At 43.6% G+C, this 26,543-nt stretch overlaps 1 protein-coding gene across 1 annotated transcript in view; it reads left to right on the forward strand.

Moving 5' to 3' along the window:
- Nucleotides 1-26,543, forward strand: part of usp43b (ubiquitin specific peptidase 43b) — a 56,027-nt gene that overhangs the window by 4,697 nt on the left and 24,787 nt on the right. The window contains exons 2-4 of the mRNA XM_070923566.1: nt 687-827; nt 17,706-17,812; nt 23,346-23,438. Coding sequence (XP_070779667.1) covers nt 687-827; nt 17,706-17,812; nt 23,346-23,438 — 341 coding nt within the window. The remainder of the gene's footprint in view (nt 1-686; nt 828-17,705; nt 17,813-23,345; nt 23,439-26,543) is intronic.

Raw genomic sequence — 26,543 nt, forward strand, 5'->3', positions numbered from 1 at the left:
GCCTAATTGACTCGGGTGCCATTCACATCTGAAGTCACATTATACTGTGTGTGAGCTTAAGTAGTCTTCAGCCTGCTTTTAAGAAGAATGTTATTCACACCTCTTTTTTGATCTTGAGTTCATTTGGTTTCTCAAGAAGAAAAGGGGGGAAAGGCAATGCTTTTAGACGGTTAAACTTTCATTAGCAAGCATGTCTTTTTTTTTAAGACAAAGGCATATTTTGCAAATCCAAAATCTGAAATGACTATGCATCAGCCTGGGCCAGGTGGAGTCGAAGGGAAGCGAGGAGGGCGTTAGTGCAAATTTGCAATTCTAGGATTCCTCTGATCAGCGTTCTGCAGAGAAGGCCGCCCAACGAACACACCCGAACTGTCAAAACCAATAAACAAGTGGAGCTCGGGATTCTTTAGAATGGATATCTTAGTAAGGCAATTTAATCTGGCTTCTCCAGGTGGCCACTACGGCTTTAAGTCTAACAAGCTGCCAATTAAACCACAACTGTTGTTGTTTTTCAGTGAAGTTTGGGATCATCTGGATAGGATAAATATATTCATGGATTTCAGAAGGTTTCTCAGTGAAGTGGCTGAGTCTTCATACAGTCAAATACATGTAATCAACCAAACTGTCATAATTATACAGCTGCATAACACTTCCACCTTCATCAAGTGTGCTTTTCCCCTCTCCAGACTATAGTGTCCAAGTATGGGTCGCAGTTTCGTGGTAACTCCCAACACGACGCCCTGGAGTTCCTCCTGTGGCTGCTGGACCGTGTCCACGAAGACGTCAATCTGCCCTCCCACAATAACAACAACAAGACTCCTGGAAAGGTAAGAATCAAGCAGGCTGCCGGTCCAAGTAGCAGCAGTCGATGTGATAAAAAAGTATTAGATAGATGGAGATGGAGATAGAGAGAGATAGATAGAGAAGTGTCATATGTCCCCCGTAGAGTAACGTTTATGATAAACGTTCAAACTGTATGCTTAATAGATGCATAACTAATACATGACTCATTGTGATTAAACACACGAATTAATGCGTTATGTATCCAGAACTCCTGTGGCTTGATTTATAGTGCAGCCATTGTTAGTTCATGTGATTACATGACATCTAATGGATCATCATTTTGTGAATGTTAACTCGCATTTAAGACCCACATTAATTACGTGAAATTATTATTTTTACAAAGACCAGTGCATTTAATCACCTTTTTCTCGCTGATGAAGCTTTCTAAAGGGATTCTGTTCTTTCTGCATTTGTTCTTTGCCCATGGATTTACAGATGGCAGATTCACAAGGCCAAATGCTCTTGCCTGAACCAGGACAATATGCAGCGTAGCTAATGACAGTTGTTGTGACGTTCAACATGCACAGTACACACTGGCAAATGTTTTCAGATTTTTCCTCCAGTGGTTCATGTCACTAATGCCCATGTTTGTGTTGTTTGTTATCAAGCTAGCAAGTCTAACCTCACTGACATGGTTGTCCAGATGGCTTTTTTTTTTTTTTGATAATTCCACAGCATCATCGTAGTAACTCTCCAGAGGTTACCTCCGGGTCTCAAAATCTGTTCTGCAGTGTTTTCATGCCACCGCAACCGGTGTGACAATCTAAGCCGTGCTACCTTGCTCTGTGTCTAATGCACCGCCCGTGGACAAGGAGAGTACAAGTGTGGTGATTTGGTGTTTGATTTTCTCTCAGCACGTCTCCTCCTTGAGGTGGGCCTGCAGGCGCGGTGCATCCTGATACTCCTTGAATCCTTGAATGGAACTTTGAACTGCTCCGCTGTGAGCCATTAAGGCAGAATTTCCATGTATTATTAAATACATGTTTTTACCTTTGAAATAGACATCCCTCTTTTTTTTGTAGTTTTATCGGGGTGATAACCAGTGGCATAATTTATGAGAAGTGCTACACTTGCTGTTGGTGAGTCATTGCAAATAAATCTACTCAAACTCAGTGCCCTTTTGTTTCCTGAGGCGCTAGCTGCAATGATTTATTCTGTTGTTTCATCATTGTGGGATCGGGAGATATCGAGATCAGGAAGTCTCCCAAGGCTATACATCGGATAATTTAAGATGTAACATCCCTTTTTCTATGAAATTGGTATGACCGACATGCAACCTTGTCTTGCATTGACTACTTGTATCAATTAAAAGGAAGAAGAGGTTATTTTCTTTCTGAAAGGAACAGGAGTGCACTGTCAGCACAGCATACCATTACAAAGCCAAGGTCATATTGAAAGTTTGGCTAGTCTGTGGAAGTCATCTCCTTTTCTCTGGCTTAGATATAATGTTTGCTCCTCTTTTCAACTGCAGTTGATACTCAATCCTTCCAGTAGCAGGAGTGACAGTAACACACTAACAGTTCCCCTTCATCCTCTGTGGGTGACCAGCACTGTATCAATGACAACTCCCCCAAGTTTCTTATGTTTCTGTTGTTCATGCAGAATCCTCTGATATCACATGAACTAAGCTTCCATCTCCTTGTGATCTGAGTTGCCCTTTACTTCAGCATGAGAGTGACAATAGGCTGAGGTTTGGGGGAAGGGGGGGGAGGGGGGGGGAGTCTGGACTGTGTCTCACATGGCTCTGCAGAGGACATGACAGGAGGTTAGGACTGGAAGGCTGCTGATAAGGTCTGTCATGATGAGTCTGCATGAGTCAGAAAATGTCGCAGCACCTTGTTAGCACCCAAGTCACTGGTGAGTTGTGAGGACAAAAAAAGGACCAAAAAAAGTTAACTTAATCCTGGATCCCACTATGTGATGGTTTCATTTGATTTCCCTCAACATTTAGCCTTCTTTCCAATGGGAATAGAGACAAGGAAATATTAAGTTGTCCGAATAATATCCTGCCTGACTGCAAGTCCTGTAACTATGGTGACTTGATTGTCCACTATGCAAGCAGTAGAGTCTTGTTGGCGAGATTTGTTGCCTAGTCCAAATGCCACTTTTGGCCCTCCGCTTAGAGTTGCCAATTCATGTCCAAATTCTGCTGTGTGCTGGAACAAACAAGTCAACATACAAAGCCAGTCAAACAGGGCCGCTATTTCCAAATACAGTTGTTAAAATCCCAAATTATCTTTGAAAAGCCAACGGGTGAAAAAGCGTCAAAATTATCAACATCTAATAAATGGATGACAGAGGCCACCATGAGGTTGACATTTTTGGTTCTGAGTGAAATGTCTGTGATTGCCATGAAATTTGGCTCACACGTTCGTGTCACCCTCAGGGTGATCCTCCAACTTTTCATCAAGCACCATCATCAGGTCAAAATTTGATGAACACTTTGGTTTATGACCAACTTACCTGCAAAAGTAATGACATTCCCATCAGCCTCAGCTGTACTTTCTGTGAAGTGCTAATTAGCACATGTCACCATGGTAACATGCTCAACCAATAAGGTGTAGACCAGTGTACGTCAACTGGCAACCCGCGGGCCACATCCGGCCCGCCAGAGCTTTCCATCCGGCCCCCAGAATATTACTCAATTCAGGAATACCCCAGTGAGGAGGAAAAAGTATGTTTCTATATTTTTTTATTTTTTAAATCAAATGAAACAAACGCCCTCTGAAAAGTAGCTTGTGCCATAGCCTGCCTTCAATCACAAATAACAATAAACTCGTTGCTCTCATTTAACATTTCACATTTAACATTGTTTCATTTGCTCATTTTATCTATAGTCGTTTTTCACAAATGTCCTTGCTTGGGCTTTTTTCCCCACACAATAGCTCAATAACAACAGTCAACATAACAGAGAAGAGCATGGTAAGAACAAGCCTTGCACATCAGCTAATAGATACAAATGACAAATAAAAGCGACAGGCCTCAGTTATTAGAAATGTTACTCTTTACATCAAATAAAAGTAGCCTGTGATCCAACAAATAAATACAAATTAAGTAAAACCAAGAAAATCACAAGACTGAAATGCTCTTGTTTGGTTAATGGGAGAAGTTACATTTCCCCTCTGACAGTGTTCTCCACAAACTGCGACACTGCATGTGACAGTGATGGACAGCTTGACAGCCTTACAAATATGAAGCCTAAAATATCGCAATTGCCCCCTAGTGGCTTGCTGCAGTACAGGTAATATGAGTCTGTTAACACTGACAAAGGCTAAAAAATAGCATAAATTTGGAAGGAAAATTAATATATCAAATAATAATATATTACTTAGGACACAATATTAATTTTATTTTATTTTACGAGAGCATCTGGCCCTCACAGCGTCTGCCGAGAAAAGTTCTGGTCCTTGGACAAATGTAGTTGATGACCCCTGGTGTAGACTCTTATCAGGGCACAACTAAGGCCTGGAGAGTGCCTGGTTTGGTGACTGTCAGTGGCTTCTCTCCTTTTGGCGGATGATGTTGTCCTTTTTGGCTTCATCAAACTGTAACCTGATGATGATTTTACTGGACAAAAAGTCGGCTGAAAAGAGGAAAGAATTTGTGAGGTTGACCACTGCTTACGTGCATTGGCTGCTGTAATACAGAATACTGAACTATAAAGCAAATCTCTCAGTTGATGATCGACCCTCTTTGTGGTCATAAGCGTTGGGTAGTAACCAAAATAGTGAGATTGCAGATTGAGATGAGATGACTCACACTGTGTTGACCAAGTTTGGTCAATGCATCATAAGTGATGCAGCTTATATCTTTCTTAATCAGATGCCTGTAATAAGCTGTAGGTCTGAAGTTGCAGGAGGTACAGCTTTGTAGGATAAATTCAGCTGCAGCATTAGCCTCCTTGTACAGTCTATGATTAGTCCATTCCCTTGTTAATCTTTGTGCCATTTTATGGGACTGTGAAAACCTCTGACGTGTTTAATTAGGGATCATTTCAGAAGAATATGGTGCCATAATAGAATATTCTGCATATGAATAAATATCCCTTGCAGTGAGTGAGAGAGAGTGAAGGGGGGAGCAGCTCTGTGGCCTCCGTCCAGAGCAGAAAATCTCTTGTGACAGTTGTCTCTTATGTTTGTCCAGGCCTTCTGCCATCAGCCCGTGTGGGCTCTTTGCAGACACCAAGGTTGTCATGGATTTCGGTTTTATCAGTGAGGAAACATGCGGTCAGATAGGCCTCTGCTCAGTATCAGGAACAGGAGGGAAGTCATTCCAGTAATTCTGTCTCCCCATGAATCATAGTCTACTCTTCGCTTTAATCTCTGCTTCGACCCTTTCGTAGCTCTTACATACTGTACCTCTGTAAGAATGTACAGTAAGGCTGTGGTATGCAGTCTGCTATCACTGCTCCACCCACAAAGGAGCTTTGTGAGGGGCAGAGAGGGCCTCACTCAGGGCAGGAGAAGAAAAGGGTCTAAATCACACTCCTCTAAAACTTTAAAGAACCATTCAGCATCATTTCTGGTCTGTGGTGGCTTGTTTGCTTGTTGGTTCAGTGTTAATCTCCTCTGCTGCCACCCTGCCGGAGCTCTGGTGGTGCTGGCAGAGTCATCCAGGGTCACAGCCAGGCTGATGGGAGGCGTCACCCCCCCCCCGTTTGCCAGTCCACGCACGTTCCCACTCGCAGCCAAGGAGTCGGCAAGCTCCATCCTCTTCTGCTGCTAATTGAGGCCTGTGGGCCTTCGCTAATTGTTTTTAAGCATGTGTTGTTAGTCAGCACTTAGCACAGGAGAGCAAAAGAAAATGTTCGGAAGAGGAACCCCCCCACCCCCCCCACCCTTCACCCCCACAGTCTCCTTGGGCTGGCTATGTAGTCGCAACCACTGAGTGTCAGAGTAGTTGGAGCTGAAGTTTTTTGTATTTGTAATGGAGGGTGACAGTTCACAATCCTGCACACACACCAGCGGACATGCACTACACACATTTTAACATTTACTGTTAGCTCCCCATGACTTTGACTCATGTGGCGTACATTCTCTCTCGGTTTGTTGATCATTTATCACTTAGGAGACTCAGAGCAAGTGTGGTTCATGCGCCCTCTCTCTCTCTCGGCTCTATGAATGTGGCTCTTTGTAAGTCACAGGAAGAAAGAGACACTTGTTGTGCAGCCCTGGTACAGAGAAAGGAGAGGTGAGACGGAGTTCTCTGCAATAGTGTGGCAATGGGTGGGGGGGAACAGTAAGCTGTAGTGACAGCCAGAGAGAGAAAATACTTCTTTGATTCTACTTGACAAGAAGTTCTGTGGAAACGGTAGAATGTGGATGTTTCGTATTTATAAATGGGTCTGGTCAAGTGACAGCATTGTTTTTGTAACAACGCCGAGCTCTCCATGGACAGGAGATAGATACCAAAGGACCAAGTCGCAGTTCATTTTATCATCATCAGCTGTTGCCTAGGCTTCACACGAGAGAGTGAACATACTTTTATAAGTCTCACCTGCAGTACCATGACACCAGAAAAAAGATACTGTATGTTGAGAGCAAATGTCGGAATTTTCTTAATGGGTTGTTAAACGCTTTAACAATCAGTAGTCTGTTCAAAACAGTGTGTGTCCTGTAATCGCTGCAAAGTAAATTAGGTATTTGAGCAGTAAATTAAATCAACATAATTTAAATTATAATAACAAAATAATGCTTCCACTTGAAATTCTTCACTTGCCATTCAACGATTGGCCAGACGATATTAAAATATAATCGTCAATTATTGTAAATTAGGCTTTCTTGTATCAACAAAAAGGGCTGTAGCTGTAAATAGCTGTTATCCAGTAAACATAAAATAGGTCGACACCAATCTCAGTCTTTAGATTTGCAGTTTTTCTTTTGAAAGAATCAGGATGAGAGCTGTTCGTTCACTGTATGTAACGTTGGTCCAGCTACGGAAAACACCTGCTCAGATTGGACAGATGTCTCAGAAACACACAAATACTGTCGTGCCAGGAGAGCCCGGGGAGTCTTTACACCCAAAGAAGGGGTTAGAAAGTTAATGACTTTTGTTTTGAGGTTATTGGAAATCACTGCTTGTGCCCAACATTAGCATTGTAACGTGCCCCTTGCAGTTTATTAGCATTAGCATGAGCCTCTAGATAGCTAACTGCCACGGACAGATGTCGGATAACAAACTTGGTGGGATTTTCACCCAATTCTTATGTTGAAGGAGTCACAGCACGTACCAACTGGTTACTCAGTCAGGGGGTTCTCAGTTCTCAGGCCACAATGGGCACCCCTAAACCACAGTACGTTTTCTGACAGTTTACATCGCACGTCCCTCGTCTTAACCTTTCACATCCCTAGCCCTGCTGTACAGTAGCTCTCAGAGTCAGTGGGTCTGTACTGTGTGTTGATAGGGGTTGATAAGCCTGGTCCCTCCTGCACATTAACAGCACAACAATCACAACGTGGCCCCTCTTTGTTTATTAGTTGTGCTGTCCTTCCCTTCCCCTGCCTGCAGATTTGATTTGTACTATGTGGGCGGTTGTGTCCTGAAATTAGACATTACATCCAGACAGTGTCCCAGACATTGTACCAAGGTTTCTAACTTCTTTTCACTTATTCCAGCAGCACATAAAATGCCCATAAATGCACCTCTAAACCCACAGCCGAGCGTGCAGTTGCCTGTGTGTGGTCAGTGCTGCTCCCCTCTCTTGTCCGGGCTGGATGCGAACGGTTCTCTTGTGATTATTGTGTGTTTGCTGCTGTGTGGGTGTGTTTCCTCTCCACGCTCTCTGCCTTTGATTCTGTCTGCCCTGCCAAGCTGAAATGGCTTCCTGTGGCTCAGAGTCGCCCAGCTGGAAAAGCAGCTTGGAGGGAAGGGTCCGAATATGACCACTCTGTGTTCGAGGTCCTCTCTCACCTCCGACCCAGATCAGTGTTAATTGGCTTAGAGCTGTATACCCCCAACAGATGCTAAGATGAGAGTTGTCTGTGCAGTAGATACTGAAATGCCTGAGTCTGAAATGAACTTAATGTAGACAGCATCTCCCTGTCAGTCATGGAGGTTGGATTTGAGGTCATGTTCGCTTCCTAAAAAAAGCAGCTGGTTTTGTTGGCGGGGGTTGCTCACTGTGGCACAGACACAATTAAGCTGCAACTGTCTGACTGCTCCAGACGACACAATGCATCACCGCCGGTTTAAAGAACAGAGAGAAGGACATTTCTATAAACTGCACTCATGCTCTGCAGGGAGCCCAGCCCAGAAAACATTTTCTCATTAAGTTGTGGAGAGCTTTAAAATGAAAGGAAACTAAATTACCATTTGCTTTTTGTGGGATTGTGACTTCTCAGAGAGGCTACATGGGTCTAATTACTTAAAAAAGTTAAATATTGGTCAGTTAAAAGTTGAAATCAGCAGCACACAAAGCTGTAAGAGTCATTGTTTGAACTCTGGTAGATTTGTCTTCAGACGTGCTTCGCCTGAGGAGAAGAATGAAGCTCTTCATCTTGTTTTGCAGAGAAATGTAGTTAAATCAACACACTGATTCTTTATTTAATATAAAGAAATTCTCTCGCACGCAAATTATTCCCAATGCCGTCTGGGCCTGATTGGCAGACAGCACCGACCCCAGCAATTTAAGTGATTCAGATTTGCTGAGTGGAGGCTTTCCAGAGACTGTGTCAATTCAATTGCCTGAAACCAGGCTGACTGGAATGATTTAAACAGTTGTTGATAGAAATAATTTAAGCAGGGAGGCGTGCCTGTCACGCCAGGTCCAGTTTTAATGTGTTATCTTGAGTTAAATTGAATCTGCCTGTGAAGATGAATGGATTTCTTAAAAAACAATAATTGTCAATCCTCACCAAACAAATGCCAGTTTAGAGAAAGAGCTTTAATCAAATACCTAAAGCAACGTTTGTATTTCTACAATATTCTGCCTTTTAATCCTGAACCTATATGTTGCTGTTTGCGATGGCCATTAAAACTCTACCTAACTGGCAGGTATCAGAGGCTCCTGTGTGTCTCTGTTGATTGATGTGTGTAGTGTGTATTTCATCCTCGTCCGTGCCACCACAATCGTCAGCGGCAGCCACAGGAACTGGGGGGGGGGGGGGGGGGGGGGGGGGGTAATAATAAACCTCATCAGCTCAGGAGGCCAACCTGCCTTCATTAGAATTAATTTCCCCCTCAGCCTCTCCTGCTGCTCTCTTAAAGGAGGGATAAATCCTCTTACGAGACACCTCACAAAGGCATATTCACCAGTAGCATTTCCAGTGAATTTCTCCCATGTTTGTTCTTAGGTTTTAAGAGAAGAAGAAGAAGCCTGCGTCTGTGTTTTATGCCCTCCTTCTCTTTGAGAGGAGGGATGCAGTCGAGAGGCAGATAAACATGGCAGCAATTGGCTCCACTGGACCTATTGGTCTCAGATGTTTGTTACACGAAACAAAAGTATAATGTTGATATCTGCAATCGTGGCCTGACTGTTGCTCATATCCAAATGGAAACAGTTTTATTATTTATTATTATTTATTATTTATCTACTACAAAGTTATGAACCCTCATCATTAGGGATGCACCCATCCAATGTTTTCGCCCCTGCTACAGATACTGAGGGTATCCTCCAAGTACTGATCTGATACCAGTACTCTGTGTATCCAAAATGTAAACTCAATAAACCTCCAGTGTGTTTTTAACTTCAGGTGCTGTTGGGGCAAATTATTCAATGTTAATTAGTGAACTTTAGAGGTGCTGGTTGGCGAATTGTGTTCAGACAGAGCCAGGCTAGCTGTTTCCCCCTGTTTCCAGTCTTTGTGCTAAGCTAAGCTAACAGCTGCTGGTGCCAGCAACATATTTACCGCACAGCCATGAGAGTGATATCGATCATCTTATCGAACTCTCTGCAAGACAATGAATAAGCGTAACTCCCAACTCCTTCCAACTTCCCTACTCATCATCATGACTTATCAGTGACAAACTCATACAGCCGGAGCCTATCCCAGCGTGCACTGGACAAAAGACAGTCCTGAACAAGGTGCCAGTCTACTGCAGGTGGAATATCTGAAGGCAGACAACCACTCAAACTCACATTCATACCTGTAAGTGATTTAGAGTCTCCAGTCCATTTTTTGGATTGTGGCAAGAAACCAGCAGGCCATGTACTCCAGAGACAGAGAAAAGACAGCAGCAGGCAACAAAGTCTGGGTCTTGCTGGTTTCTTGCTGTGAGTGTTCAAATAAGTGAAAAGGTGAAAAAGACAAAGTGTAGAGAAACCAGCTGCCAAGACTCATCGTATTGTTCTCATGTGTGAAGTTATATTTACTCAAGCTCTGTTTTTTGCAGCGCCAGTCAGTGTCCTCTGTTTATGACTCATGTCTTAGGTCAGATCATTTGGGTGGTTAGCAAAGGGCCTTTGGTCAAGTCAGTGTCATATTAATGTATCACTCAGCTCATGTCCTGCTTTTAAAATGTGACTCATTCATGTCACACCCAAAACAAAGCAATATTGTGCATGCGCTTCCTCGCTGTGTTTGCTTGTTATACTGCAGCACACTGTCAGTCAGAGAGTGAGCTGAAAGTGCATCAAGACTTTTTACCCCAAGAATAGAGCCTCCCTCCTGACCAGCTTCTCATCTTGGCTTCCTCTCGTCTTTGTTCCTGTCACCATGTCTGTCTGATCCATCACAGTTTCCCCCTCTGTCTCATTTAATTTCTCTTGTCGACGAGCCCTTTCATTTCCATCTGGTGATGATGAAATTCACTTTGAGGCCTGTGCTCTCTTGTTATTAGGTACCTGCTCTCAGGCGAGCAGAGGCAGCATCGAGTACACGCTGCCTCCACAATGGCTTTCTCTCTGCATCTCTCACCTTCAGAGATTCAATGAACAGCCTAACATGATAAACAGGATATCACAGCTACCACTCCAAATAGATGTAAACAGTTCAATTCGGAAAGGTAGGCACAGCGATGCTTCAAGCTAAATGCTAGCATCAGCTAATATGCTCCCAATGAAACTTCTAACATGCTGATATTAAGCAGGTAATAGTCACCATTAGTTTAGTGTGTGTGCTAATTAGCACTAAATGCAAAGTGCAGCTGAGGCTGATGGGAATGTCATTAGTTTTGCAGGTATTTGGTAAATTTAAATTGTGACCTGATGGTGGCGCTAGATTGACTGTAATTCATCCTGGGAACGTGAAGGTCTGCACCAAATTTCACAGCAATCCATCCAGTAGTTGTTGAGACATTTGACTCAAAACCACAAACGGCTACGAAAGAGGGTGAGTGAGAGGATCATCAAAGTCTTCAGGATTCATTGTCTGCGACCCATGAAGGCACACTAATACAACAAGTAGACATCAAGATATGGATATCTGTACCAAATGTTCTGGCAATACATCCGATTGATTGTCAAGTCATGTCACTACAGTGTTACAGATGCACTATTGTTATGTATACGTATATATTCTCACAGCCTTACAGGTAGCTGCAGGATGGACAGGTTCAGGACCAGTAGCCACTACTACTGCACACACAGCAGTCATTTGGTCACAACCATGAGGTCAGTGTGAGTCCATGCACCGATGTCTGGGCACTTAGCATGTCCATACAAACGCACACAGAGTGATCGGCCAAAGGGTAATAATGGTGCCGAAGGGTCAGAGAGAAAAGCCTCCATCGTCACTATCATTGGGACTATTTATAGAGGGGTACGCTGAAGGAGACAGTCCATTATTTATCAGCGCTCAGTGTGTCAGCTGTGTGTACTACTTTGACTTTCTAAGTCATTCAGTTACTCAATAACACTCTCTTTTCTCTCGCTCTATCTCCATCTGCCTGTATCCACACACACACACACACACACACACAGATATGCAGTGTCTTTACGCCCGCCCCACATCCCTCTGTCTCCTCCTGCATCTCCCTCTCTGTTACGATCACCACGGGGATTTAGGTGCTGTTGGGTCTTGTTCTCAATCACTCCACTATAGTGCTTTCTCCAGCGGCAGCACATGTCCATCCCTGTGTGTTTCCACGGCGTGTTTAAATTATTCACATCAGGGCCATTACTGGGAACACTCGTCCCCCCCCTTTTACGATCCACCCCTCCCACATCAGGATGAGACAGGTGGTCTGTGAGGATGGGGGGGGGGGGCACACGTCCACCACAGTGGAGTGCCTGAGTTCCTTTACAGTGGGTCTACTCGCTGAGGTGAATCACTCCCAGCTACATTTTTTGGGGTGAATTATTGAAGGCCTCCCCGATGCGACAGAGTGCACCATTAATCTGTGCGATTTCAGGCTTTCATGCCGAAGTACAGATGACCAGGAGTCAACGGCCTTTGATTTAGCAGAGATGTGGTAGTGAGCCGCTCATCTGCGTTTGCATCCGCACACTGCTGAAAGGCCTTGTGAGTAAATGCAGTGCTGTTTCTGAGGCTGCCAAATCTCTTTTTAATAACACTGATCTCGCTGTGGGAAAGTCCTCTGAGCAAAATAAAAAGTCTCAAGGAGTGATTTCTTAGCAGATAACGGCACTTTTCAACACTCTTATTCAGTCAATATTGTACTCGTATTCATATTAATTTTGATATTATCAAGAAAATGAAATGAATCCTTATGTTATAGGGAAGAGCAATGTGAATCACCAGGATTCCCCCGGATTGTCAGTATATTTCCCATTATATTCCCACTGAAATACAGTCCTATCAGCTGGTATTCTCTGTTGTTTAAAGAAAGTTATGCTTTTGAGGCAGCTGTCTGATCTCTTGCAGCCAGCTGCACAACAATGTGCTTATCAAGTCTGGCTCCCCCCGTCACTCTCCAGCCCGCCCCTCTCTCCTCCTCCTCTTAAAGTCAGCTTTAAAAATCCCAGTCTATGAACTCTGGCCTCCTGCCGACAGCGCTGAGCCAGCGGCCAGCCTCCAGCCCACCACTCAGTTGCATGCTGTATCTTTGTCATTTATCTAAATCCCAGAAATCAATTATAGCACACTAAGGTGGCAGGGTGAGGGATTGGAGTTTTAATTTTCTCCCTGCTCCTCTCCTGGCACTGAGGCTTACGGATTAAGCAGAGGTAGACAATTCTCTGGCTTTACATATCTTGGATATTAGCAGTTGCACATTTCTGTGTTTATATTTCTCCATGTTACCTTTTCAGATATGAATTGCTATGGCTTGACCACAAAATAGTGCAGATCCATTTTGTTTCAGGATATTTTCCCTGCTCAGCCGTTAGCTCCTGAGTTCCATTTTTATTTAGATAGTCTAGAAGCATCGTTATAGCAAACTGCCCGTTGAAGAAAAGTTTGTTTGTAAAGTTTTTAACGTGCACTGTTTACAACCGTCCCTCTCGGCCTGTAGTGTTTAACATATCGTCATTGAGGGCCATTAGCTTAATGTGGATGCACCTGTTATGGTGCAGGTAAACTGGATTTCACTTCCCATTCATTTACTTTAGGAACGAGGCCACACACATTAGTTTCCAGTCGTGAATAGACCTTTTTCCCAGCAGACATTTTGACTTACCATGGCGGGGAAAGCACAGGTGGAACTGCTAACATTAACGATGTCTCTGTTCTATTAAGGGTCCCAGGAAGCCTCTCCAGTGAGCCAGCATGCACAATACCAAACCCTGGAACTGGCACACCTAAATGGAATACAGCCATCGTTAATGTTATAATTGCAACGCTTTGCATTATCAAAATGTCTGCCACGAAAAAGGTCTATTCAGTCTGATGGAACAAAACTCGGAAGCTCTCCAATGTCCTGCCAGTTTGAGAGAGGGAGTGGGATTGAGCTCGCGTTCAGGAAATATTGCTTGTTTTTTCGTCTTTTATAACTGCAGGAAAGGAGGGACTACTTGGCTGTAGTGAGGACAAGGACAGAGATTAATGACAGTAAAGTGTTTGATGAGAACAGATTTGTGGACTGCTGTTGTTAGCCCACTAGTCATGCTAGCTCCCACAGTTTGTGTTTACAACCCTACCCATGGATTTTCCTGTCCCATCTGGAAAATACATACTTTTTATTGCACCACGCAAGTAAATTTTGCCTGGCAAAATCCGGTCTGGCTGCACCTTTAAGCTGCCGGTATGCTTCATCAAAATGCTTGCCGGATGGTCGGAAACCCCCTTTCCTCCACACTTTTCCGACATTGGAAATGGGCGGGCTGCATCCGACAAATCCAAAACATTCACACGCACCTTACACAGTGGTGGGCCAGGTGTGAGGAGGTAAGAAAATCTCTCTCAAGCTCCGTTTTTGTCACTTTTGATGTGTTCAAACACTACGAACGTCTTCCAGGAGAGATCCCTGTATTTAAACAATTGTTTCGAATTGCTTTTCACTCCGCCTTCAAGTGTGGCTGTTTGGAACAGCTATAAACAACACACACATTTCTCACTCATTCATACATTTCCTACATTACTGATGCTGCTGACCTCACACTTGTCTTTTCTATCTTGCTTTTATCTTTGCTTATTTCGAACACATTTATTGGCACTTTAACTTGGCTTGTCTTCCCTCGTTGTTACATACTTTGAGCCAGTGGAGTGAAGAAAGCTACAAGGAAGCTGGCGACCTTCTCACAGATCTACCCAAGTTCACAGCAATTAGGTCACCACAAGTACCATAGGGGAACCCACTGCTAAAAGGTACCCCTGCCCAAACTGACCCTACAATACCCCAGGTAGGCCCAAAAGGGGACCAAATGATACCCTCTCCAACAGACTACCCTGAAAGGAGGCACAAACAGAAGAACCCTTTCACCTCCTAAAATGATTAACAGTTACACTCCTCCAAGATAAACCAAATCAGTTGCCACTTTGTCTGCCACAGGAGGTAGCAACACAGGCTCATTTACTCCGGAACAGCCTTATCACAAATGGCTCAAAGTATGTAATAATGAGGGGGGAAAACCCAGTTAAAAGTGCCATTAAATATGTTTTATTTGAAAGACAACCTTTTAATGTACAGGCTCATTTCATAGTAATTCATATTTAAACAATAACCAAGTAGTATTGGTGTTACAGGAAATGGTAGAAGTGCAATTAACGCAGAACAAACTAGAGATCACACCAGCCACGACGTTCCGACGTCGGACCACACCCACTTACTGACATACTGGGAAACTTAAAACTACACTCCTACTCCTGGCGCCCTTGCCCGGACCAGCCCATCTTAAAACTCGGCCTTCATTTTGATCTCAACTACACACCTGCAAAGTTTTGTGACTGCATGTTGCACGGTTGTGACACTATTGTGTTGACAAAATCTGTCCACAGACAGACAGACATGAACACTGGCAAAATACTCAAAACCGCTTCTGTGGTAGTTCTTGCTACAGGACGTGTCTCCCGGACCACATTTTGCCATGATGACGCACACACAATGAGGATGCATGAGGTGTGGAGGTCCGCTGCGTCAGTACTGTAGGAAATGTATAGCTGTGAGAGAAATGTGTGTATGCACTGTAGGCTGCAAACTGACAAACCAAACCAAAGCAACGGCTCAGTGTCAGCGTGTGTGCACTGTATGTAGGTATTGAACAGTATGTACAAAAGAAGAATACTGGTGTGTAAATGAAAAAGAATGAAGTCTCACACCCTCTGCTTTCCCCCTTTGTGGTAGCAGTCTACCAATCAGACTTGACTCTAAACATAGCTTTGCAGCCCCCCCACCCCCCCTCCCGGATTGCCTGCCTGTTTAGTTGCATTTTTATCAGTTTGAAGTTGGCATATTTTTCTGACAACCAATTTCAAAGATAGCATCTCAATTTCAGACCCGGCGCATGGCACCTCTTGAGAGGAACCCCTGTTCTGTCTGGGTCACTTAACAACCTGTAAAACAATTTCTTCGACCAGCGGCAGTCACAGCTCATTCCGTGGGATTTATCTATCAGGCCGTGATCATTTAGATGGCTGAGGCCTTATCAGAACCACACGTCAGTGGACATGTAACCTGTCCCACTTTCTCACTGTGCCTTAAATGTCCACATAGCTGTTGACGCACAGCTGACGCCTTGCAGTCTTTTGACATGGCAGAGCTGGGCACGGATTTCTGAGAAGTGATAAGAAGAACTGTGTCTGCACTCTGTGGCCTCAATGTTGCTTTGTTATCTCATCATAAAGATAGCAATGGAATCCATTATCGAGTGTGTGGAGGGAAAATAAAGGGAGTGAAATGCAGGGCCTGATTGAGAAAAGAAAAAAGTCTGAAGGGTTGAACTCTTAACCTTTCTCACTTAATTTCTAACACTATGCATTGCATGTTTTAACTGAACAAGTAACAAGAAGATCACCTGGGTTGAACCTCCCCTTTTGGCAGTCCTGACATTTTGTGGGAGAATATGACTAAGCGATAGAAAAACTCTGACATCCGTGCAAAGAGGAGAGAGTGAGAGAGCCGGTAGAGATTTGTCGTTGTATGTGCCTGTTGAAGCACAGCGCAGCAGGGAGGTCAGGTTTCAGTCTCGCGCTCTGTCTTTGCAAAGCTCAAATGCTCTTCGAAGAATAGACTTTAAAATGGTGGTGAACTGTAAAGGACCCTCCTGTCTCTGTGTCTGCCTCCGTCTCACACTGATTTCCACTTCCCTCTCCCCCTTTTAGAAATTCTAAACCTCCTTTCAGCTCCGTTTGTGAGCGGAGGTCATGGTCGAGCTGCCAGCCTGGGAGCAGTGGCAGTTAGCAGGGGGATCCAGAAGCAAGAATAATCAGAGGAATAGTAAACAGAGCGAGTGTCAACAGAACAGTGCATTTCCGTTTGGCCCGGCCGGCCCGGTGCAAAAGCACAGCTGAAATGATATGATGACTTAATGCATTCTCAAGCACCTGACTATTACACAGGCTATTATGGGATTGATAGCGTGCGAGCAGAGAAATGCTAACAAGGTGCTTGTATGCTACATAATGGCCTTTTAAGCAGAACCACTTGGTAACTAGAAGAATGTTTTTCAGGACGTTTTCCCCGGCTCGTAAGGTGTGAAATGGAGTTGAAACTAAACAGACACGTCCTTCCTGATACAGTACGACTGCTTGTTATAATGTTTAGCACTTTTTAGTCCTCTGCACAACCCTTTCACAAATGAATGACTCAGGAATATATGTGAATAGAAAATACGCTTCAGAGAGTTAGATGAGAAGATTGATATCGCGCCTGTGTGTTAAATCTGAAGCTACCACAAGCAGCCAATTAGCGTAGCTAACTCGCTAACATAGGAAACTAGCAAAATCGGCCTACGAGCACCTCTAAAGTTAAAAAATGAATGCTATGTTATCTTCGTGTGTACATGTAGTTAGATGGCTCACAACACTTGTTATTACCAAGTGTGACAAATATTATCACATGTAAAACTACTTTATATCGTCGTGATATAAAGAAAATGTATTCACTGTACTATAAACAGAAGGTTATTTAGAGTTCTATGTCATTAACGCACAGCGGTGTTTGTGAGACGCTCCCTGTGTGTGCCATCCCACACATTTGTTTTATGACCTTGCAAGTGGTTCAGTGATCAGTCTCTGTTCGTTTTTTCATCTTTTTTTGTTTTCCCCCCTCTTCTTTTATCTTCATCCAAGGCCAGCTTCCTCTCCGTTGTAGGTGAGTAGATGAAAGAATAAAGACTTCCCAGGGGGTTATGTTTAGGTCAGTGCTTTCCACCACTTTTGAATATCACTTTAGGAAAGGGAAGGATGTGCTAAAGCTGCATTCTACGGGAGCCTCTGTAAGACTCCCCCCACCCCTACATACAATATGAATACCCTCTCACAATGATGACTCTTGATAACCTCTGCCACAGCATCCTATGATGTATCTCTGAAGAACCTGAAAGTGTGACAGCGTTGTGTTTATGGGTGGCCTCCTCTGTGCTGCAGGGCCCCGGCGGAGCTGAGGAGGTGCCGTCTCCTGACCCGTCCCAGTCCCAGCAGCAGCCCAGAGTCCAGCACAGCTTTGTCCAGGAACATTTCCAGGCACAGTACAAGTGAGTCTCCTTTCTTAACATACATACTTTTAACCAACTAATGAAGCTAACGTTAGCTTAATTAGCTAGGTAGCTACAGCTGATAAAATCTGCTATCAGTAGTTTTTATTTCGGTCGACAGTTGGCAGCTAGAAATGAGGAGCGTGCTTTTTTCTAAAAATCAGTCTGAAATCAAGGACTGGGTCGGGGCTTCGCAAACAGTCAATTCCCGTGTCTAATACCTGGGTCTGCAATTTCACACTTATTTATAGCTTTATAGCCTTAATGAAATGTGAAATTGTGAAACAAAGAGGGCTGCCGCCGCACAATCTTAGCACCAGGAAGTGTCTGACATATTTTCAAGACATTGTGTTACTTGAGCTCTCTGCTGCCCGAATTATTAAAGCAAAATCCACCACTTTGGGGTTGTGGTCACATGCAGCAGTGCAAATAAAGAATAAGCTCCATGGGTCATGAGCAGAGGAGCACTATACAGTATACCTTTCTCGGTTAACTATGGTTAAGCAGTCCGTGGGAGTTCATGGGAAGGCACGACGAGGGAAGGGGGCAGGGATATACATGTATACAAAACTTCTTAATTATTTGTATGTCTGTCTATGTTGATGTCGGCCGTACTCTCCGCTACATGGCGGGAATCAATATAAACCATATCATTAAGTATCTTGTGAGTTTTGTTTACTGTACAACAGCTCTACTGTGTTATCAGATGGTCTAAATGTCAGACAGCCCTATAAAAGAAAGGCCACAGCCCATATAACCACTACAGACACATCTGTCTAACAACAGTCCTGTGTTTTGTCCAAGCAAGCTGCTGTGCCCACACAGTGTTGCTCTGGACGAGTGACTGAAATATAACTGTTTAACACCCTGGCTGGTGGCAAGTCCACATCACACAGCCCACCCATGCTTATATGGTATTTAGGCTTCATTGATCAGATTAGTGTAATTGCTAGATACAGCTGATGTAATGGAGCTGTCATTATTTCTTTCACACAGAGGTCCTCAGAGACGCAGATGCCTGGCTAGAAGAACAGTAAATCTACACAGTCCCTGCAGTAATTACCAAGAAGGCAAGAGCAGTAGTACTAAAAAGGTTGGATGAAAAACTGCCCTGGTACCCTAACCTCTGTGTCTCTTGGGGAAGTAGAAATCCCTTTAGTGCAGGTACTTACCTTTTGTGCTGGGTGAAATAGAGTAATTGGGGTTGTTAGCTGTGCCAATAGTCAAGCATTCTTGCGGCTATAATACCTTGTGGATGTGTCTGGCGTATTTTGGATCACAAAGAGATTTTCTTTCTTTACTAAACATGTATGTAACTGTGGTGATGGCTTTTCACCGCACTGTCTGATGCAGCTGGATGTCCTCATGGCTCCCGTCAATCAGTCATCCAGGAGATAAAGAGGCAGTTAATTCTTATTTTACATCATATATGCATCTGTCAGCTGTGGTCTGCTGGGAGAGGAGCGTCATTCAGACGTCGAGTTCATCTGGCCAACTTATCTTTGTGCCATTTTCACGAGGAGGTTTGCACAGCCGGTTTGTTGCATCCACGGTCACGTTAAAAGACATTTACACCGTGGTCAGTCTCTCACAGCTTTTTGTAGTGATGTTTTGGGGACTGCACACATTTAGAGGCCACTCCCTCTTGGTGTGCATCATCCTGTCAGTTAGACTTAATGCATTACAATCTTTCGTTTATACCCATGTAGGTGCCAGTCGCTAACCAGTTCTCTCCTCCTCTTCCTCCTCCTCTGTATCCAGCTCCTGATGCAAAAGCCCAACACCATCCATAGACCACGGAGCACACTGACCGATTATCGAGGTCTTAGCTTCAACACCAAAATCTTATCTATGTTTAATTGATACCATTTTCAAAAGCAGTACCTCCAGACTGAGCTGCTCATGTCTTGTTTGCCGGCCCCAACCTCCATCTGCCAATTCCTCGGAAAATTGGCAGCTCTGTGCGACTGCCAGTAATACATCTGTCAGAGCGCATCTCTTAATTGCTACCCTCACTGTCAAATGTTTCAGCTGTGACACCTTGGGTGTGTCTAGACAGGAAGCAGCAGTTGTAGCAGCCTGGCAGGCAAAAAAATTGTTCCTCTCACCCCCTCGAATACTGTGCAATCCAGGGAAAGTGGGAGAGACGGTACCGAGGGAATATATACATGACTGGGCTGGCTAAGCACAAACTTTACAAAGGATCATATGCAGCAAGTGTACAGTCTGAGCCTATTTTAATAATGCAAAAATGCATCACATTTGAAATGGAGATAAATGCTTTTCGAATGTATTATCACTGCTCTAATTGAACAAATATTTCTTGACTCCTGTCCCTCTCTTTCCCTCCGTGTCCCGAGTCCCCACCACTGCCTGTGTAACACTTCGCAGTGCAGTGTCCGATGTGATCCAACATCTAAGGTTGACAGACCGGAGAATCATCCTTGTAATAGCCTGGTTTGTCACTGTGCAATCATCACGGCCATTATACACGTTCAAACAAGTTAAATCCAAGCAAGCCGAGCTCAGAGTTATTTGATCTTAATTTATGTTGCCTGCCATCGCACGCTGGAGCTGATCAGAGTCAGAGCTGAACTTTAGGTCAACGTACACTCGAGCCTGCATTTTGGGATAAATTTAGTGTCATTTTCAGTAGACTGTAAAACGCAGCTCTTACCTCTGTTTCAGAAGCTCTGAAGTCACTCTATCATCACTGATTTATACATATATTGCTCTTTACCCCCTTTGATCAAGTGAGTAAATCTTAAATTAGATCAGAGACTGTGATCTTTGTCTGCATGTGGGCTGTAGTCGGTGGAGACTGCAATGAAAATGTCTGTCTGTCAAGCATCGTTCGCTGCAGTGAAGCCAAGTGACGGGCAGCCGAGCGTTTCAGATTACAAACGTGGTGCAGTTTCAGCGTGAGTGCGGCTCGTCTTACTGCGACGCCACTTTCTGTGAGAGACCCTCGCGCCTCATCTCTGAATCAGTCGCACTGTGTGCCCTTTTTGTTTTGATCAGATCTCCTGATTGATTTGTAATGATCTGAAGGGAAGGATTGGGTAACTGGTGCTTTGGAGTTTACAGGCCCAGTAATGGGTGTATGTTGTAATTTCAATTAGTGAATTATGAGGCGCACATTAAGGTTTATGCCTTTTCCATTTCAGAGCGTTACTGTGGTGAATAAACTGCTGTTCAGAGGATAGCTGCCAGCCTCAGTGAGAAGAATTAGCTGCCAATCTATTTGATTTGAACCTATTGAGACTTTTAGTTTTTTTAATTGCCTCTCTTAGGAAAGAAAATCAATTGGATAAAGATACCTGAGTGAAAACTCAAAGCTCTAGCAGTGTGTGGTAGTGCAAAGCATTAAGCTCAGAGGCTCTTCAGCATGGCTGCATCCCAGACGGGGGGGGGGGGGGGGATGTACATACCTCTCAACCTTTGCACGCGTCCTCCATTAGAGCATCACCAGAATATCACCTCTTCCTTTCCTACTTTTTTCTCTTTTTAAGTGTTTTGGAGCAGCGCGGGGCACATTTATGTTTTAGTGGAGCCTGAGTGTGATTTGTATGCATGGAGTGCAGTTACCCCTCACTGTTTCCTGGCGAGAATAAGACATCCGTAGGGCAGCCATTCTGCTCTGCCAAGAGGGAGAGATCCACTAAGAGCCAGTGTCAGCTGGGCTTGCTTGAATAGAGCTTTATTCACTCCCCCCTCCACTCTTTCCTCCCCCACTGGGTCTGTCAGGTGCCTTCCTATAAGGAAAATACATTTGAGCAGTTCATCTATGGCTTAGTTTCCCATGGTAGAATGACGTCTGAAGGTTGTAAAGGGTTCAACACACTTACGCTTAGGGAGTTAAGTGTTCCCTACAGAGCCAGTGAAAAAGATATGAGAATTAGGAAGAGGATGGGGAGTATTTTTACTTGGTGTCATGAACTCGAGTCCATGACACCAAAAGGGAATTTGGCATTTGAAATGAATCAATTCATTTTCTGCACTTAATCTATATGTTCATCATGATTTTTTACTTTCTGTGAGATCTCCCAGAGTACTCACAGTAGAGCACTCTATGTACTGTATTGCTGCTGAGTTATGCTTCACACAAGTTTATTAACAATTCTATTGTGTCTATTATGTGCAGCAAGGTGCTTTCCATACTGTGACAGTAGCAGTGAGAAGAGGTTGCTAACCCTCGCTAACAGGGTTTCTTACTCAGAATATTCTTTATTCCCTGTCCAATGTTTTTCTTTTTTATTCCCCCGAAACTTTTCTTTTCAGCTTGTTTGGAAATTAATCTCACAAGCTTCAATGCACAAGGTTGTTTCTGCAAACTCGTGGCTTCCAATATGGCCCCCAGAATCCAGATTGGTTGTCGCTTCTAGATACAAGTTTGGAAAATATCTACAGAAAATTGATTGTTTATTCATTACATTCTATTTCAACCATTTATCCATTAGGTCTGACTGTTCAGACTTCTCTCCTCACTTGCTGACTAGTTTTCATGCACTTTTTTTCAAAGCGTTGAGCTACTCCACAATCTTTCCACATACATCCTGGCAGCTGCAGAAGTACACTTGTGGGGTTTTAGTAACCCTGTTTGAAAATCATGAAGATGACAAATAGAGTGCTTTATTTAAATATCAAATTTAACGTTATATTTAGTTTTATGTGTCTGACTGGTTGATGTCAAATCCACTCGTACACAAAGTCACGTTGGTCTGCACCGACTGATGGTCCTAATTCCTTTAATCAAAGAGGTTGATAGAAAGCATCTATTCGAGATTCACTTAATTCTTGTGTATTTACAGAAAGTCGTATCCAGGAAATCCTGCACAGATTAACTCAAATTACTGGACAAAAGATATAATTGAGTTGCAGGACTGTTTACAAAATCACTTCCAGCAAACAGTCCAGTAACTTCAGTGGGCTCTCTGACTCATTGTTCAGACAATCAGCTAACTGGAAGAAGTTACTGAGTGGGATTCACTGAAAGAAGTGTAATCATGAACAAAAGGGACTGAATGGAAAACAGTTGAAATAGAAAATCGCTGCTGTACGCATCTGGACTTTTCCTTTCTCAGTGATCCCGTGCGCTCAGATGCATCGCTTAGGAAACCTCCACACTTTTCTCTGCTCGGGATCCCGTAATGGCGTCACATGAGCATTAGCAGCGCTGATGAGAGTGATGCAACATGATGGAAACCCCGTCAGCTGGTTCCCGTTCATAACCCCAATCACCCCAGGGGGCTTCCTCTACTACTTACCCCCCCCCCCCCCCCCAACCCCATGTCTCTCTCATCCCCACCAGTTACATCACTCATCTTTTCCGTTCTCACATTCAGATCAAGGGGTTCTGTATGGAACGCTGTGTTCATTTTGACTGCGTTGTTCACTTGTGTAACGAGATTAAGCCATCTCCATTCCTGCCAGACTTAATCAGGAGGACTTTGAGATTCATTTAGAAGTCTGTGTCAAGTCAGCGCAGCCGGTCTTTCAAGGCTAATGTAACTGTGTGCTTTCTTTCCCTCAGATCTTCACTGACATGCCCCCACTGTCTGAAGCAGAGCAACACCTTTGACCCGTTCCTCTGCATCTCACTCCCCATCCCTCTTCGCCAGACCAGGTGAGCGCTGCTGGTTTTAACACAGACTTGTATGATACAAAACCTCAAATTATGGTCCTTCTACCATGTGTCATTTTTATGCTTCGTCTTAATGCTAAGCTAGGCTGACCGGCTTCTGGATGTAGTTTCATATTTACCGTACAGACATGAAAGAAAAATATCGAACAGTTTCTTGAAGGTTGAGGCTTTAAAAAAAAAAAAGTTTAAAGGGTTAGAATAAGAAAACCGGCTGGACAACACCCAGCTTTGTTCATGCACGACATACTGTAGGAACACAGGTCATTGTGTCGGCATCAAAAAGGAAGAGCTGGTGGAAAACCCTCTCAGCACGGAGAAACAATGTCTTATTCAACTTTACATCACAACACCCACTCACCCACTCAGCCTCCATGTCAGGCTAATGGGGGTCACTCTGTTCAGGAAATCCTGACATTTTCAAGGCGGGAGACCCCATTCACTCTTTTTTTTTTTCAGCCAGTACCTCTCCCACTTTAATTATGTGGTAGTCTCTCTCTAAACACAAAAAAGATCCACATGTGAACTTTTGTCTTTTGTTTAAAAGTGTAAACACTGGCTTTCCCTTAAATACTCACAACATGCTCACAGTGCTTGTTTCTGGTCTTTACTGTGGTCCTGCTCATGGAAACTGAATCGGATATTTCGTCTCCCATCACTCGCCTCTTCTCCTGTCCTGTCCCGCACAAACTTGCACACCTGCTCCACCTCTACCACACATCATGGCTTATTTAAACATTATTGCCTGACATTAGCATCTGTTCTCAGCTTCTTCCTGCTCTTTTATGTAGTGAATGTAACAAATTTCACCTACCAGCACCTCTAAAGCTCACTAAAAGTTAGCTTTGTTTGTCCAGGAAGTTACTGCTCCCAGCCAAGAAATAGTCCGGCACATAACCGTACAGGGAATTGTCATTTTTACACTTCAGATTTTGCACTGATAAAAGAAACAATATGTAACATGTTAATAAGTGAGCTTTAGATGTGCTGGTAGGTGGATGTTACCTTTGGACAGAGCCAGGCTAGCGGTTTACCCCTGTTTCCAGTCTTTGTGCTAAGCTAAACCAACCAGCTGCTGGCTCCAGCTACATATTGAACATTTGGCAGAGCTTTTTAGGCTAAAATGTACCTTTTACTCAGCACAGCCCCTGCATGTTATGACGTGAATGACACACAGAGGTGTGTTCATCACTATTTTGAGGTTTGCCAGGGTTTCTTCTTGCAGGTTATTTCCTTCCTTTTAGTTTTCAGTCTTTGAAATAGTTCATACGAGTTCAGCCAACATCCCTTCTAATTTGGGAAATTGTTTTTAAGAGCTTCGTTCTGACAGCGTGCCAAGTTGAGAGTATTTAGTTATCATCCTTTCTTCTTACTGTGCAGCAGAAAGGGTGAGAGAAAACACTTCTGAAGGGATAAACACAGGAGGAAACAGATGGATTGTCTTTTTAAGCATTTTTTATGCATCTCTGTGTGTGAAGAGTTCAGCTCACTCTCAGCCAAGTCATGTCTGTAAGCCATAAACACACACTGTTACCAAAACAACATTTCCCATGCCAAGCAGTCCAACGGAACTGGACTCTGTCCCTCGGCTGTAAATATATATAGGCAGTGTTGCTATTTATAGTAATTGTTATTAGAAATCATTTTAACAAAAAACACAGAGGGGGGTAAGTCAAGAAAATAGTAATCATCATCACAAATGAATGCTCAAATTTAGCGAATCCAGTGCAGTGTGGTTTAGCAGCTACAGTGTTTTGTTCTGTCCATGCTCGCATGAAGAATGTAATTAGCATAACTCGGGGATCCCTCCTTGAGCCGATGCTTGATCAGTGCTGCCAATGGCTGTACTCTGTGCTCTTTTGAAGTGTCCTCTTCCACACCCAGTGGAACAGGAGAAAACACGTTGCCTCAGTAGTTATTGTTGTTTGTCAGATATACGGATTTTACAGTACTACTTGTGCCTAACAAGAATCAGTAGAGTTATGTATATTATATTATGTTAAATCTTAATTCTAGTTACAGAACGAACTTCAAAGACCTGCTGCTAGTGTATAAATCATTTAATGGCTTAGGGCCAAAATACATTACTGATATGCTTAAAGAATATAAACCCCTAAATCAGAGGTTTCCAACCCCAGGGCTGTGGACCAGCACCGGGCCTCTGAACATTTGCTCCTGGACCACGAGGAAACAATATGACTTGGCAAAAAAAAGCAGAATAATAATGACGTAACTTAAGGGGGCTATTATAGGCTATTTTTATGGTAATTACCTTAAACTTGTTGTAGTATGTGGTGCATTTGTTCCCGTCACTCCCTGACAGTGCCCCCAACACAATATATGGATTTTCAATTAAAATATAGGTCATCTGTATGTGAGGTAACAAGTCCATCATAGCAGTCTGACATGGGATCTGTGTGAGGCCACCACCTGAGTGTTGCTGAGAGGTCTATTTTGTTGTTATTCTTACCCACCCTTCTGTCTGCTCATTTCTCTCATTGTCTGACTCATATTGTGTTTGCGTGTGTTGGGAGGATAAATAGAGAGAGAGATCAAGCCTGAACCAAAACTTGCATGAACATGTCGAACGGACTACTGGGAGACCCCCTGTTGGACTTCAGCTTCCAGAACAATTACACTCTGTGAGCACCTAAGACAGGACCAATTTGGAAGTTGAATTGCTGATATGTGACCGACCTCCATAGGCCTTGATTGCATGTTTATTCCTCACATAGAGAACACAATTCTTTGTCACCCCCCAAGATAAATGTGAGTTTTCTTCTTGTTTTCAGGTTACATGTCTATATTATGTTATACCTTTTGCCTCTGTGACACTTCAGGATCCATGCGAGGGATCAATAACGTTTATCTCCATTAGTTTTATTATATTGAGGTGCAAAAAATCAATTTCTCCATATAATATCTTTTGGCCATGTCCCGGCCATAGACTTCCACAGGTACCTGATAGAGCTCTGTGTGCTGTTATTCAAAGAAGCCATTATGTCCCAGCACCCTGCCCATGGTCAGAGCCAAGTGCTACCTGTTTTTAAAAATGCAATAGAGACTCCATTATTTGGCACACATAAAACT

The sequence above is a fragment of the Enoplosus armatus genome, chromosome 17 (genome assembly GCF_043641665.1).
Source record: "Enoplosus armatus isolate fEnoArm2 chromosome 17, fEnoArm2.hap1, whole genome shotgun sequence".
Classification (NCBI taxonomy): domain Eukaryota; kingdom Metazoa; phylum Chordata; class Actinopteri; order Centrarchiformes; family Enoplosidae; genus Enoplosus; species Enoplosus armatus.